The 15,847-nt window shown below is 44.6% G+C and overlaps 2 protein-coding genes across 4 annotated transcripts in view; both read left to right on the top strand.

Moving 5' to 3' along the window:
- Nucleotides 1-648: 648 nt before the first annotated feature.
- LOC145716864 (uncharacterized) lies at nucleotides 649-1,299 on the top strand. The gene has a single exon (XM_081802316.1). The coding sequence runs from the start codon at nucleotides 1,130-1,132 to the stop codon at nucleotides 1,262-1,264; it is 135 nt and encodes a 44-aa protein (XP_081658442.1). The 5' UTR covers nucleotides 649-1,129; the 3' UTR covers nucleotides 1,265-1,299.
- Nucleotides 1,300-1,675: 376 nt separating this feature from the next.
- The window catches only part of DIABLO (diablo IAP-binding mitochondrial protein), an 18,146-nt gene continuing 3,974 nt past the window's right edge, over nucleotides 1,676-15,847 (top strand). For 2 of the 3 annotated variants that reach the window (XM_081802310.1, XM_081802311.1), the window contains exons 1-5: nucleotides 1,676-1,779; nucleotides 2,611-2,737; nucleotides 7,221-7,352; nucleotides 8,102-8,212; nucleotides 8,371-8,467. In XM_081802310.1, coding sequence (XP_081658436.1) covers nucleotides 1,679-1,779; nucleotides 2,611-2,737; nucleotides 7,221-7,352; nucleotides 8,102-8,212; nucleotides 8,371-8,467 — 568 coding nt within the window. In that variant the 5' untranslated portion in view covers nucleotides 1,676-1,678. The remainder of the gene's footprint in view (nucleotides 1,780-2,610; nucleotides 2,738-7,220; nucleotides 7,353-8,101; nucleotides 8,213-8,370; nucleotides 8,468-15,847) is intronic. The other variant, XM_081802312.1, reaches the window with a different exon arrangement.

The following is a 15,847-nucleotide window of genomic DNA, read 5'->3' as shown; positions in this document are numbered from 1 at the left end:
GGCAGGGTTGCCAGGGTTGCCTGGCCTGGGATGGGCTGTGCGCAGCTCCCTGATTGCTCAGGGACCACGTGGAGACTGTGATTGGTCTCTAGACCACACCTAGTTGGTGAGCGCAGCTGCTGCCTGAATATCCCACAGCTCTGCCTAGATTGCTGGAGTACGCACAAGCCTACCTTCAGACTCCAGACCAGGAGAGGAACCGGGGAGCTGCTGCAGCAGAGGAGTCGTGGAAACTTAGCTGAGTGAGTGAAATGGGGAGAGAAGGAAGCTAGTGGCTGGCCCTGAGGGAAGTTGCTGGACAGGACACCAATGGAGAGAAAGAGCTGGTTTGTGATTGTTGCCTTGAGATTCCGTCTGTGGTTGGAAGATAGCAGGACTGGAGCAGGTGCACAGGAGCACAGTGGGGAAAGAGAGAAGCCCAGAATCAAATTGATGCCCACCTCTTGGCACTCCTGCAATACTGGCTTCCCACAAGGGCAAGCGTGCTGGACCATAAGGCAAACATTTTCAAACTCTCCATGTTGTCAAGCCTTGGGGTCCAGGGAATTGCAGAGGGGCTTCAGTGAGGGCCTGCTGTCTTCTCCCACCCGAATGGGTCTCTCCTCTTCCCTTCCCAGGCAGCACCGACAGCTGGGGCTGCAGCTTGAGTGATGGGAAAAGAAAGCCTTACTCCACCAGGCCATTAGCAGCACTCACAGCATTAAAAATGCAGGAGGTGGATGGGAGGAGAGAGGGCCAGGGAGGAAGACTAATGCAGCAGCTGAGGCTGGGAAGAGACAGGCTTCTCTCTCCTCAGAACCCAGATCCAGATTAGGAGCCAAAGAATGAGGGGAACTTTTGGTTTAAAAGACTTCTATGGTGGAAATGCAAAGAGGGCGTCCAGCTGGTTGTTAGGGAGAAAATCAGTACTTTGGGCTTCCTCAGCCTTAGGACAGCGTGTTTACTCTTTTGAGGGGCAGGACCTAGCCTAGCTTCCTGTGTCCACATTGCCTACAGCACTCCTGGCTCAGCAGCGCTGGCTTGGTGGCCAGTGTTGGGGGGGCGGGCTTCCGGGGGACCGTCCTCTTTGCGCGCTCAGGCACTCCCCAGTGCTCTGCCCCGCAGGTCCTCGGGCCTCCCGCGCACGACGATGCCGGCCTCGTCCACCATCCACGTGCTGCAGCTGCTGCGAGAGCTGCTGGCCTTCGTGCTCCTCAGCTACACCGTGCTCATCGGGGCGCTGCTGCTGGCCGGCTGGACCACCTACTTCCTGGTGCTGAAGTGACAGCGCCCGCAGCCCCGCCCCCCGCCGCGCCCGCCTCGTGCCCACCCCCAGCCGCCAGCCCCACGGCGCGCTGCTCCGCCCCCGCGCCGGACGCGCTCCACTCGCTGACGGAAGAACTCTGCGCCTCGTGCCCGGGCTAGGGCTGCCTCTCGAGGCACGGCCACGCCCGGGTTGGAGTCCAAGCTCCCCTCACGACGGCCGACTCCGCTCCGCCCGCTCCTCGCCCTCAGGCCCAGGGCCCGCCCCGTCCGCGCGGAAGCCCCGGCCGTTGGGCGTTCGCCGCAGCCGTTACTGCCGTTATCCTAAGCCCCGTCCCCTCCCTCCGTCGCGTCCAATCCCGACTGCTCCTTCGGGCTGGGGTGTGGTCATGGGGCCAGGCCAGCTCAAGAAGAGGCCGCGCCCCGTCCTCCGCTCATGAAGGGGCGTCACTTCCGGCGTGTGCGTCTGGCGTCCGGCCGGCGCAGGATGGCGGCTCTGAGGAGCTGGCTGTCGCGGAGCGTAGCCTCCTTCTTCAGGTACCGCTGCGGTCGGGTACGAGGGCAGCACCGCAAGGGGGTTGGCGCCGCAAGTAGCGCGGTGGCCGGGACGGTAGCGCCGGCGTAGCTGGCGCTCGTTTCGCTCCTCGGCCGAGTGGGCCGCGGCGTCCCGCCCCTCTCAGGCCCGAGGACGTCCCGGCTCTGCCCCCCGCCTCCCGCGGCCAAAGCGGGGGTTTATTTTTCACTGACGGCTTTTCCATTATTCCGCTGGCTGAACGCCAGTCCTCCTCCCTCCCCAAGCTCGGGCTGGCTTCCCGGGGCGCCTCGGCCTGCCCGCGAGTTCCCGTTGGCCCATCGCCCTCACTGGAAGGGGATGGGGGAGTGGCCCGGGCGAGCGGCGGGTTATGAGAGGAAGTTTTCCCTGCGGGCAGGAGAGGAGCTGGTCAGTCCCCGCGCGGCCCTGCTGGCTGCGGGTTCCAGGTGTGGCCTAGTGGGGACCATCGGGGACACCTGGAAACCTCGGCCACAGGTCCGGAGCTAAATGCTGCGTGCAGCAGTGTTTATTTTGGCCGAAGGTTTTTAAAAAGCTTTGAGACTGCCTTTTAAACTTCCACACCTGTTACCGATTAAACTTCGGAATCACTGGGCCCGCACCCCTGCGCGGCCGAGGTTCCCGAGAGTTGGGTAGCAGTTGGCCCTTGCAGCGAGTCCGAGGCTTTCCAGTCCGCCACGCTCTCCCCCGAGCCCTGACCCAGCATCTTCGTGTAGGCTCCTGCTTGGCCGAGTGTGAGTTTCTGACCCCTGCAAACAAATTGAAGAGACGTACAGATTGGTAGTTACCGCCTTCCTAAATTTGACTTGTGTCTCTAGGTACAGGCAGTGTGTTCCTGTCGTGGCGAACTTTAAGAAGCGCTGCTTCTCAGACTTGATAAGACCATGGCACAAAACTGTGGCAGTTGGATTTGGTGTGACCCTGTGTGCAGTTCCTATTGCACAGGTAAAAATACTGTAGTGTCAGTGGGTGTTTCTTAGTGTACAGTGCCCTCCTGAAGTCTCAGCTGGGCAGTGAACCATCAGCTCTTCTGTTACCCAGTGCTCCCCCACCCGCGCGATGGTTTACTTTCTCCTCTACCAGCAGCATCTTTTCATAGCTGAGCAAATATATTAATATTCCCATTTTTAATTGTCCCATTTGGTAGGAACAGTATGTCAAGGTGGTCAAATTGTATAAAGAGGGAGGAGAATAAGATGATGGGGCGCCTGGGTGGCTCAGTTGGTTAAGCGGCTGCCTTCGGCTCAGGTCATGATCCTGGAGTCCCGGGATCGAGTCCCGCATCGGGCTCCCTGCTCAGCGGGGGGTCTGCTTCTCCCTCTGACCTTACGCCCTCTCGTGTTCTCTCTCTCATTCTCTCGCTCTCTCGCTCTCAAATAAATAAAATCTTTAAAAAAAAAAAAGATATTACAGCCTATCAACAGAATAGTCTTTCATTCAACAAAAATTTATTGAGCAACTTTAATGTGCCATATGTTGGAAATGTAAGAACAAAACAGAATTCCTGCTCTCATAAAACTTGCATTCTGGGGTGGGGGCGCCTGGGTGGCTCAGTCCGGTTAAGAGTCTGACTCTTATTTGTTTTATTTTTAAAGATTTTATTTATTTTAAAGAGCACGGGTGGGGTGGGGGGGGTGAGGGGCAGAGGGAGAGGGACAAGAAGACTCTGCACTAAGCACAGAGCCCTACCCCAGGCTCGATCCCACAACCCAGAGATCATGAACTGAGCTGAAACCAAGAGTCAGCAGCTCAACCTACTTGGCCACCCAGGTACGCCAAGCGTCTGACCGTTGATTTAGGCTCGGGTCATGATCTTAGGGTTGTGAGATCGGGCTGCATTGGCCCGGCGTGGGGCTCCACCCTGGGCATGGAGGCTGCTTAAGATTCTCCCTCTCCCTCTGCCCCTCCCCCCATCTCTCTCTCTCAAAAACAAAAAACAAAACCAAAAACAACAAACCCACATTCTAGGGAAAAGAAAGGGGAGAAAATAAATATAAAATGCCACCTGATGAGTGCTATGCAGGAAGCAAATAGGGTAAGAATATAGGGGTACTGGGAGGGAGTTGTTTTATTTTAGATAGGAGAGTGTGGTCCAGGAGGGCTACTTTGATAAGGTGATGTTTAAGTTGTGATCAGTATGATCTGAAAGAATGAGCCATGGTAATATCTTGGAGAAGAGTTTGCCAGGCAGAAGGAACTCTTGAGTGCAAAGGCCTAGAAGCAGGTGTGTCTACCTGATATGTTTGATGAACAGCAAAAAGGTTAATGTGGCTGGAGTGGAATGAGAAAGAGAGCATAATGGACAAAACCAGAAAATTAGCTGAGGCTCGAACGGTTTTGTCCTTTTGAGCCACTGTAAGGCTTTGAATTTTATTCTGAAAAGGAAGCCACAGAGGATTTTAACACAAGGCTGTTACCATCTCACATAAGGTTTTAAAGGTTGCTGTGTGGAACTAGGAAGACCAATGGGAGATTGTTGCTCTAGTCCAGGCTTGGAGTAGGCGGGCAACAGTGTAGGTGGGGAGAAGTGGACCAAATGTGGTCAGCATGAGTTGCTGATGGATTGAATGTGGAGTATATTTCAGGGTTTTTGAAAAAGCCTAAGCGCCTGAAAGAATGGAGTTACCATTTATTGGAGTGGAGGGGAAGTAGGTTTTGGGAGGATGAAATCAAGAGTTAAGTTTTGGAAATGACAGTCTAAAATGTCTAGTAGACATCTCGGTGGAGTTGTCACGTAGGTGATATGAAAGTGGTACCTTATTAAAAAGATCACTGGTTATATGCTTCCTGAGAAAGAGCTCAATAGGAAATTAGCAAACCCCATTTTGGCAGAATATTTCTGATACTTATATGTGTGTTTATCGCAACAAGATCAATTCCAGGGGCGCCTGGGTGGCTCGGTTGGTTAAGTGTCTGCCTTCAGCTCAGGTCATAATCTCAGGGTCATGATCTCAGGGTCCTGGGATCAAGCTCCGCATCGGGCTACCTGCTTAGTGGGGAGCCTGCTTCTCCTTCTGCTCCTCCCCTCCCCACTCGTGTTCTCTCTCTCTTAAATAAATAAATCTTAAATGGAATTGATCTTTTTTTTTAATCACAAATCTTTTCAGCATCTTCTGCGGCTTTCTCATGAGCCTGTGTCTTTTTGGTCCTCACACCAAACCTCATCTCTGCTTGTTCATAGAATTGCTAACCCTAAAACCCTTACTTGAGCACCAGGCCATTTTCTGCCACAATTAGGATAGCCTTTCTTCTTTCCTTCAAAAGAAGTTTTTGGGTTTGTCCTTTCTCAGTTCATACACTTGTCTTAAGCCTCAGTTACCTCAGTTCTGGGCCACATGACAGGAGCCTCAGGTCATTATCCTGTAGGAATGGCCGTTCCACTTCTGTTCTTCAGAACCTGCAGCGGTTCTCCATTGTGTGTTGCAGAACTAAAACTCAGCCAACTCCCCCGTACTCCAGTCTCCTTGTTCTCTTACCTCCCTTGTGCTATATCTGTTGGAACCAGGCCAGATCCCTGAATGTCCCCTGCATGCAACAGATGTATCTTTTCCTCATCATTTCTTCATCCCCAGGCTGCCTGACAGTTCTCATCCTAGCTATCTTCAGGCCCAAGTCCCACCTCTTTTTAAAGCCTTTCAGAGTTTCTGGCCAACAATGATCTCCCTCTTTCTGACCACTTGTGTTGTATTTTGATATTTGATGATTACACTCTCCTGAGTCAGCAGAGCATAATGGAAAGGGTACAAATGTTGACGAAGATGTGGTTTAAGGTCAAATATGTGACTTTTGGGGAGAGAGTGTAACTATTCTGGGTTTCCATCTCCTCATCTGTAAAAAAGAAGTGATAATACCTGGGCTGTCATGAGGAACAAGTGAAAATGCACTGTAAAATGCATTATGGGTGGATCAGTCGGTTAAGTGTCCGACTCTTGGTTTTGGCTCAGGTTGTGATCTCAGGGTTGTGAGATCAAGCCCTGCGTTGAGATTAAAATAAAATGCATTATGAAGACATAAGTTAGAATATATCAAAATTAGCTTCCAATGAGCAGAAATAATACTCTTTTCAGTCTTTCTGTACCTTCAGTGCAAGGTATGTAATGAATACTTATTTGAATGGAAGATAAATATGGTAAGTAAAATTCTGGATTTGTTCATGTGTCAAAGATTTCTTGACTGCTACTTTCAGTAAGTGATTCTGTGGGTTTATACTCTAGCAAAAACAAGACTGCATATGATTAGAGGAATTGGTTTCTTTGTTCTGATACAATAAATGATCTGCTGAGGAAGGAAAAGGCAGAGTCAGGGATGACCTGAAAGTAGAGCATTCCTATAAAACCTTTCATAATTCAGCATAAAGTGAAGAGTATCTTTCCAAAAGTTCATGTTATGCCACTTTGCTTTTTACAAAAGACATTTAGTACAGTAACGGCTTTTTTTTCTTTGTAAACTTAAAAATCCTCTCCGGACTTCTTTTCGTTATTGAAATAAGGTACTAGTACAGTCAGGTACCTTAAGAGCAAAGAGACTTAGTGCAGACTTTCAGAAAGCAGGGAATACTTGAATTTAGTTAAGGCGGCCACATTTCCTTAACTCTTGAGATAGTTACATTGGGTTTTGTTTTGTTTTTTTAACATAATAGCTGAGGTCAGAGTGAAGTGTCCCCAACCCCTACCCAAGACTGTACTGTTCATTCTGCTCAGAATTGCTCTCCCCCATCCACCCATTTACTTTCTTAGACTCAGCTTATCCCTCATCAACTCTGTGAAGCCTTTTTAAGCTATTTTCATTCAACATAGAAGTGATTGTTTTCTCATGCATGTCCCTACTTGTAGCTTGTACAGACTTCTGGGGTGCCTGGGTGGCTCAGTCAGTTTAGTGTCTGCCTTCGGCTCAGGTCATGATCTTGGGGTCTAGGGGTCAAGCCCTGCATCAGGCTCCATGCTCAGCAGGGGGTCTGTCTCTCTCTGGTGCACGCTCTCTCTCTCCAAATAAATCTTTAAAAAAAAGACACTTATACAGACTTCTGCCACCATGGTACTTGATTGCATTAATTTTTCAAGTTCCCTTTTAGACCCAGCTCCTCCCCTTCCCCATCTGAAATCTTTGAGGACAGAAAATAGATCTTACATATCTTCATATCCCAAGTATCTAGTCTGTGGTAATGAATGAATCATAATTTCATCGAATTTGTTGGTTGTAATTACTAGACTTTTATTTCATATAAAGAAATGCTTGGCTATTTGGAACATAGCATAAAAAATAAAAGTAGATAGAAAGCATACTCTGGAATTATTTCCATATATTGTCTTTAATAGCCAAAACAAAGCCTAAAAAGAAAACAAGCAGTTGTAGTGTGAGAAGTGTTTTTCACTTGTTTCTTCAGCTGCTTCAAGCTTTAGAAGTTGAGTGAAATGTTTATGTCTTTCAGAAATTGGAGCCTCATTCTCTCAGTAATGACGCATTAATGAGGAGGGCTGTGTCTTTGGTAACAGATAGCACCTCCACCTTTCTCTCTCAGACCACATATGCATTGATTGAAGCAATCACTGAATATACTAAGGTAAGTGTCTTCTTGTTAAGTCTTGATCTTCTAAACCAGGGGTTAGCAAGCTAAACCAAATCTACTGTGATGCCTGTTTTTGTAGTTTTACTGGAGCGTAGCCAGGCTCATTTGTCTATATGTTGTCTAAGACTGCTTTTGTGAGTTGAATAGTTGTAACAGAGACTATAGGGCCCATAAAGCCTAAAATATTTATTCTCTGGACCTTTACAGAAGTTGGCTGAGCCCTTGACCTAAATCAGTAATTTTTAGACTTTCCCCAGGAACCCCTTCTAAAAGAAAAATCTTTAAATACAGCAGCCCAGTAAAAAAGACAAGAAAACCAAGCTGATTGAGTTCAGTTACAGGTAAAGGGGTCTAGAGTCTACCACTCACAGCACCAGGGGTTTCGCTGTGGGGACAGTTTGAAAACCACTTATGAGGTAGTAGAGAGGTATCTGGATAATCCAAATCATTTATAGGTTTATTATACCTTCATTTTTCAGCAGCTTTTTCCCTCCGCCTTCTGAGTTTTCCCCTGCATTGTATTCTCTATGTCTGAATTGCTAACAAGCTTTTATAAACACAGAATTTGACAAGTGGAGATACTTATGTCCTGGAATAATGCCTCTACCTCCTACAATCGTGTAGTTTCGGTGAGGTGGAAGGACTGAATGGTTTGCTGTAACGGGACTCTATTTCCTTGGGGTATAAATCTCACAAATCCTAATATGCCTCACTTATTCTACTCATTTATTCTATATTTGTAGGCCGTTTATACTTTAATTTCTTTGTACCGACAATATACAAGTTTACTTGGGAAAATGAGTTCACAGGAGGAAGATGAAGTGTGGCAGGTGATCATAGGAGCCAGAGTTGAGGTAAGCAAGATGTTAATAGACATTTCTGTATTAGTGCGCCTACCTCGTTGTGGTGTCTGACAGTAACTGTTCTCTGAATCTGGTTTGAATAAACCCATGTTAATGTGCTTATTAACCTCTTCATGTTGTCTCAAGTGCTGTGTTTAATTAATTTACAGATGACTTCAAAACAACAAGAATACTTGAAGTTGGAAACCACGTGGCTGACTGCACTTGGTCTTTCAGAGATGGCGGCAGAAGCTGCATACCAAACTGGTAGGTTCAAGTTGTCGCTCCCTAGGTGCCATCTGAGTTTTCATCTGGCTGTAAAATGAAGGATTTAGATTAGTCTAAGGCCCGTGTGGCTCTAACTTTGTGAGAAAATGCTCCCATTTCCACTAGCTAGGCCATAGTCTAGAAAACGACACAGCTATTGCCAATTAGAATAATTGCATCTAAATCGTTTTTAAGCATTTTCTTTTTATAACCCTGTATTTATGATACTGGTCATACAGTGGCACAGTTGGAGGAGACTGAAGACCACTAATCTGTATGAACCTTACTGTGTAGATGGAGAAACTGAGACCTGGAATCCTAGTCAGTGGCAAATCCAGGACAAATAATAGCTACCATTTATTGAGTACTGGTCTGTTTCACGCTTTGCAGTAAGTATTTTATAGGATTTTTAATTTAAGGAACCGTGAGGATTAGCATCCCCATGTTACAAATGAAGAAAATGGGGATCGAAGGGTTAAGAAATGCCCTGAGATGCTGGGTACGGTAAGATTCAGCGCAATGCTAAAGTCTCTGTACCTTTGCATCCCAATATAGAAAATGTAGTTATTCATTCACCAGGATGTTTTCTGAACCTCTCAATCCACCCAGTGGGCTTGAGCTGAAGGTTTTTAACTATTTAAATATATTTTGAAGAAAACTCTATTCTTACCTGAATTGGTCTCAAACTGGGTAGCTCATAGAAATTTTTGTTTTCTGACTCTAAGGTAACAAACTAGGGGCTCTAGTACCAAATCTTAAAAAGGATATAATATATATTTTTAAAAGTAAAAAAAAAAAAAATCTTAGTTAACTAAAGGAATCTGAGATCCTAGAAGCACAAGTGGAATGAAGAGTGAAACATTAGAAATGTGAAAGCATTCGAGCAGTGCCCCAGCAGAGGGGGGAGCAGGGTTGCCAGGTGCAGTGAACGGGAAGGTTTGCTGAGGCAGTCCAGTGTGAACATTTCCAGGCAGCCTTAGATTGAGCTGGAGAAAAGGGAAAGCGTAAGCATTATCTGGGAAAAAAGACATTTTTACAAAACTGATTAAAAGGTCTCAATATGAAATATAGAAAGAAAAATAAACTATAAGGAGATTTACCTACAAAGGAAGTGTAATCAGATGTGGCTTCTGATCAACAACCCTAGATGCAAGGGGACAAATCAATAACCTAGAATTCTATATCCAGCCAAATATCATTTCAGACATAAAAATACTTGGTTTACCAACTACGTATGCTTTCCGAAGAAACTACTTTGTGAAGAAAGAAATTAGTTTAGAAAGGAACAACTAAGATAAGAATGAACAAAATTCAGTAAAACTTAAATTTTTAAATCCATTTGGGGAAGAAGTGCAAGCATGCCAATAGTTGTTTTGAGAAGAGCTAGACATCAGCTCAACATTAGACCTTGCTAAACAGAACTTGATAAATGAATTTAAGACAGGGAAGTTTAAAAAAAATTTTTTTTTAAGATTTTTTTTTATTTCAGAGAGAGAGCAAGAGCAGGAACACAAGCAGGGGGAGTGGGAGAGGGAGAAGCAGGCTTTCCACAGAGCAGGGAGCCAGATGCAGGGCTCGATCCCAGGACCCTGGGATCATGACCTGAACCGAAGGCAGACCCCAACGACTGAGCCACCCAGGCACCCCAACAGGGAAGTCTTAAATAGAGGAACAAGTTCCAACATGAGTCATCACAATAACTATGAATATGTTCAGAAAAACTCATCACAGCTAGGGGCGCCTCGGTGGCTCAGTTGGTTAAGCATCTGCCTTCAGCTCAGGTCCTGATCCCAGCATCCTGGGATCAAGCCCCACATCGGGCTTCCTGCTCAGTGGAGAGCCTACTTCTCCTGCTGCTCCCCCACCGCTTGTGCTCTCTTTCTCTGGCAAATAAAATCTTAAAGTTATAAAAAGCTAAACCAAACCATTATTAAAAGAAAGCTACTCCAAAAAGCTGGCAGAACAATGTCAGAATAAGGATTCAAGACTAAAAGAACATTAAGACAATTGAGAAGATATTCAAAGTAATGGTCATAAAGATATTGGACTTGAGAAAAAAGTGGATGAACTCAATTTCAACAAAGAGAAAATACAAAAAAAAAAAGGTGCCTGCGTGGCACAGTTGGTTAAGCGTCCCACTCTTGGTTTCAGCTCAGGTGGTGATCTCAGGGTCGTGCAATCGAGCCCCACACTCATCACAGAGTCTGCTTGAGATTTTCTCCCCTTCCTGCTCTTGCTTTCTCTAAAACAAAAAACCCCACCAGAGGTGAAGAATTCAAGTGAAATAAAAAATAATACACTAGAGGGCGCGTGGGTGGCTCAGTTGGTTAAGCGACTGCCTTCGGCTCAGGTCATGATCCTGGAGTCCCGGGATCGAGTCCCGCATCGGGCTCCCTGCTCGGCAGGGAGTCTGCTTCTCCCTCTGATCCTCTCCCCTCTCGTGCTGTCTCTCATTCTCTCTCTCAAATAAATAAATAAAATCTTTAAAAAAAAAAAAAAATAATACACTAGAAGGAATCAACAGCAGATTAGAAGATGCAGAAGAATGGGTCAACAACCTGGAAGACAGCATGATGGAAAACAAGCTGAAAGGCAAAAATAAAAAATGAAAACAGGTTAAGGATACTCGGTGATATCAAGTATAATAACATTTGCATTATAGGGATCCCAGAAGAAAAGAGCTAGAAGGGGGCAGAAAACTTTCCTAATCTGAGAAAGGAAACAGACATCCAGGTCCAGGAAGCACAGATAGCTCTTAACAGGATGAACCTAAGGAGATCCACACCAAGACACAATATTACAAAAAGTAATGATAAACCGAATTTTAGAAACAGCAAAACAGTTACATGCAAGGGATTCCCCGTAAGGGGTATTGGATAGCTGGTTTTTCAGCACAAACTTTGTAGGCCAAAAGGAAGTGGCATAATACATTCAAAGTGCTAAAAGGAAAAAACCTACAACCAAGAATACCCAGCAAGGTTATCATTCAAAATATGAGAGGTAGTTTCCCAAACAAAAGTTAAAGGAGTTCATCACCACTCAGGAAATATTAAAATTCTGAAAGGAAAAAATTTCACAAGTAAAAGCAAATATATTTGGTAAAAATATTATTCACTTAGAAAGCCAGTATGGTGGTTAAACTACAAAAGTAGTAAAAATCTATTATATCTACAAAAATTAGTCAAGGGATACACAAAAAACATGGGAAGTAAAAATGTAGTGCTTTTAGAATGTGTTCAAACTTAAGCAACGAACTTAATATAGACTACTATGCACATGTTATAGATGAACCCAGTAGTAACCACAGATCAAAAATCTATAATAGATACACAAAAAATAAACATTAAAGAAAGCCATCAAACTTGGAAGGGAAAAGAACAAAAGATGAAAGGAACAGAGAAGAACTATAGAAACAGAAAACAATTAGCAAAATGGCAGTAAGTACATACTTATCAGTAATTTCTTTAAATGTAAATGGACTAAGTGTTCCAATCAAAAGACAGGGTGACTGAATGGATAAGAAAAACAAGACCCATCTATAAGCTGCCTGCAGGAGACTCACTTCAGACTTAAAGACACATATAGACTGAAAGTGAAGGGATGGGAAAAAAAAAATACCATGCAAATACAAGCGAGACCGGTGTGGGCAGGCGGGGGGGAGCAGGGAGGGGACCAGGGTAGTGATTCTTCTATCAGACAAATAGACTGTGTGGGGCACCTGGGTGGCTCAGTCAGTTGAGCATCTGCCTCTTGATTTTGGCTAATGATCTCAGGGTCATGAGATCAAGCCCCATATAGGCTCCACACTAGGCATGGAGTCTGCTTAAGATTTTCTCAGGGTGCTTGGATGGCACAGTCAGTTGAGCATCCTACTGACCCTTGGTTTCAGCTCAGGTCATGATCTCAGGGTCATGAGATCGAACCCAGCGTCAGGCTCCACACTCTACTCGGAGTCTGCTTAAGATTCTCACTGCCTCTCCACCCCCCGCCCCAAGCACACTCTAAAATAAATCTTAAAAAAAAAAATTCTCTTTCCCTCTCCCCCTCCCTTCCCGTGTGTCCGTTCTCTCCCTAACCAAAAGGAAAAAAAGGAATCAATCCAAGACATAACAATTGTAAATATGCACCCAACATAGGAGCACCTATATATAGCAAATATTAACAGACATAAAGGGAGAAGTTGACAGTAATCCAATGATAGTAAAGGACTTCACCCCACTTACATCAAAGGATGGATGATCCAGACAGAAAACAAGGAAACAATGGCTTTGAACAGCACATTAGACCAGATAGACCTAACATTCACACACAGAACATTCCAGCCCAAAACAGCAGAATACACATTCTTTTCAAATGCACATGGAACATTCTTCAGGATAGATATGTTAAGCCATAAACCAAGTCTAAGTTTAAAATTGAAATCCTATTAAGTATCTTTTCCTACCACGATGAATTGAGACAAGAAATCAATTTCAAGAAAAAAACCTGGAAAAAAAAAACACATGGAGGCTAAACAACATGCTACTAAACAAGTGGGTCAACCAAGAAATCAAAGAGGAAATCAAAAAATACATGGAGAAAAATGAAAACACAATGGACTGAAATCTTTGGGACACAGCAGAAGCATTTCTGAGTTTACAATTATACAGGCCTACCTCAAGAAAAGAAAAACTTCAAAAAACCTAACCTTACACCTAAAGGAGCTAGAAAAAGAACAAATCCCAAAGCTAGTAGAAGGAACAAAATGATAAAGATTGGAGGAGAAATACGAAAGTTTTAAAGAAAAAGATCAGTGAAGCCAGGGGCACCTGGCTGGCTCAGTCGGTGGAGCATGTGACTCTTGATCTTGGGGTTGTGAGTTCAAGCCCCAGATTGGGTGTAGAGATTTTTCAAAAAATCTTAAAAAAAAAAAAAGAAAGAAAATGAGGCCAAGAATTGGTTCTTTCAAAAGATAGACGAAATTGATAAACCTTAGCCAGACTCATTCAAAAAAAAAAAAAAAAAAACTCAAAATTGGAAATGGAATAGAAGTAACCAACACCACAGAGATACAAAGGTTTAAAAGAATATGAAAAATTATATGCCAACAAACTGGACAATCTAGAAGAAATAATAAATTCCTAGAAACAGAAAATCTTCCAAAAGTGAATTAGGAAGAAATAGAAAATTTGAACAGAAAAATTATTAGTAATGAGATGGAATTAAAAAAAAAAACCAACAAACAAAAGTCCAGCACCAGATGGCTTCACCAAATTGAATTCCACCAAACATTTAAAAAGATACCTATTCTCAAACTACTCTGAAAAATAGAAGACAAAAGAAAATTCCCAAATTCATCCTACAAGGCTAGCATTACCCTGGCACCAAAACCAAAGACACTACAAAAAGAAAACCAGGGGTGCCTGGGTGGTGCAGTTTGTTAAGCTTCCTACTCCTGGTTTCAGTTCTGGTCCTGATGTCAGGGTCACGAGATCAAGCCCCTGCGCCAGGCTCAGCACTCAGCAGGGAGTCTGCTTGGGATTCTTTCTTCCTTTTCCTCTGCCCCTCCCCCCCAAGCAGCACACACGCTCACTGTCTCTCAAATATTTAAAAGAAAACCAGAAGCCAGTATGTCTGATGAACATAGATGCGAAAATCCTCAATAAAGTATTAGCAAACTGGGGCGCCTGGGTGGCTCAGTCGGTTAAGCATCTGCCTTCGGCTCAGGTCATGATCCCGGGGTCCTAGGATCAAGCCCCGAGTCCAGCTTCCTGCTCAGCAGAGAGCCTGCTTCTCCCTCTCCCTCTCCCTCGGCCTGCTGCGTTTTGTGTTTGTGCTCGCGCAAGCGCACTGTCATATAAAATCTTTTTAAAAAATATTAGCAAACTGAAATCAATAATACATTAAAAAGATCATTCACCGGGCGCGTGGGTGGCTCAGTTGGTTAAGCGACTGCCTTCGGCTCGGGTCATGATCCTGGAGTCCCGGGATTGAGTCCCGCATCGGGCTCCCTGCTCAGTGGGGAGTCTGCTTCTCCCTCTGACCCTCCCCCCTCTCATGCTCTTTCCACCTCATTCTCTCAAATAAATAAAATCTTTAACAACAACAGCAAAAAAAGATCATTCACCAAGAACAAATGAGATTTAGTCTAGGGATGAAAGGGTGGTTCAATATTTGCAAATCAGTGTTGATACCTCATAGTAAGAGGAAGGATAAAAACCATAGGATCAATAGATGCAAAAAAAAAGCATTTGACAAAATACAACATCCATTTGTGTTAAAAACTCTCAACAGAGTGTGTTTAGAGGGAACATCCCCCAACATAATAAAGGCCATATATGAAAAACCCACAGCTAACATACTCAATGGTTTACAAAAAAAAAAAAAAAGATTAACAAGGGGCACGTGGGTGGCTTGGTTGAGCATCTGACTCTTGATTTCAGCTTGAGTCATGGTCTAGGGGTTGTGGAATTGAGCCCTGTTTTGGGCTCCTTGCTGGGCACAGTCTGCTTTGGTATTTTCTCTCTCCTTTTCCCTCTGCCCCTACCCCTGCTTGTGTGCACGTGCACGCACGCACACTCAAATAAAATCTTAATAAAACAACCCATTTACAATTGCACCCAAAGCAATAAAACACCTGGGAATAAATTTGTCCAAGGAGGTGAAAGACACATACTGTGAAAACTAGGACATTGATGAAAGAAATTGAAGACAACAGAGATATAAAGACGTATCATGCTCTCATGCATTGGAAGAATTAATATTGTTTAAATATCCATACTCTCCCAAACAAGCTACAGATTCAATGCAACCCTATCAAAATACCAATAGTATTTTTCACAGAACTAGAATTATCCTAAAATTTGTATGGAACCATAAAAGACTTTGAATAGCCAAAGTAATCTTGAGAAAGTAGAACAAAGCTGGAGGTATCAAAATCCCGGATTTCAAAATATACAACAAATCTATAGTAATCAAAATGATGTGGTACTGGCACAAAAAGAGACATAAATGGAATAGGATAGAGAGCCCAGAAATGAACCCACACCTATGTGGTCAATTGATCTACAACAAAGGAGGCAAGACTATACGATGGGGAAAAGACAGTCTCTTCAACAAATGGTGTTGGGAAAACCGGACAGCTACGTTCAAAAGAATGAAACTGGACCACTTACTTACACCATACACAAGAAATAAACGGATTAGGGGCGCCTGGGTGGCTCAGTTGGTTAAGCGACTGCCTTCGGCTCAGGTCACGATCCTGGAGTCCCGGGATCGAGTCCCGCATCGGGCTCCCTGCTCAGCGGGGAGTCTGCTTCTCCCTCTGACCCTCCTCCCTCTCATGCTCTCTGTCTTTCATTCTCTCTCTCTCAAATAAATGAATAAAATCTTTAAAAAAAA

This window comes from Leptonychotes weddellii, chromosome 13 (assembly GCF_054177405.1).
Source record: "Leptonychotes weddellii isolate Sample4059 chromosome 13, ASM5417740v2, whole genome shotgun sequence".
Taxonomy (NCBI): Eukaryota; Metazoa; Chordata; class Mammalia; order Carnivora; family Phocidae; genus Leptonychotes; species Leptonychotes weddellii.
Note: the sequence above shows the minus strand (reverse complement) of the source record. Positions and strands in the feature narration are given on the sequence as shown.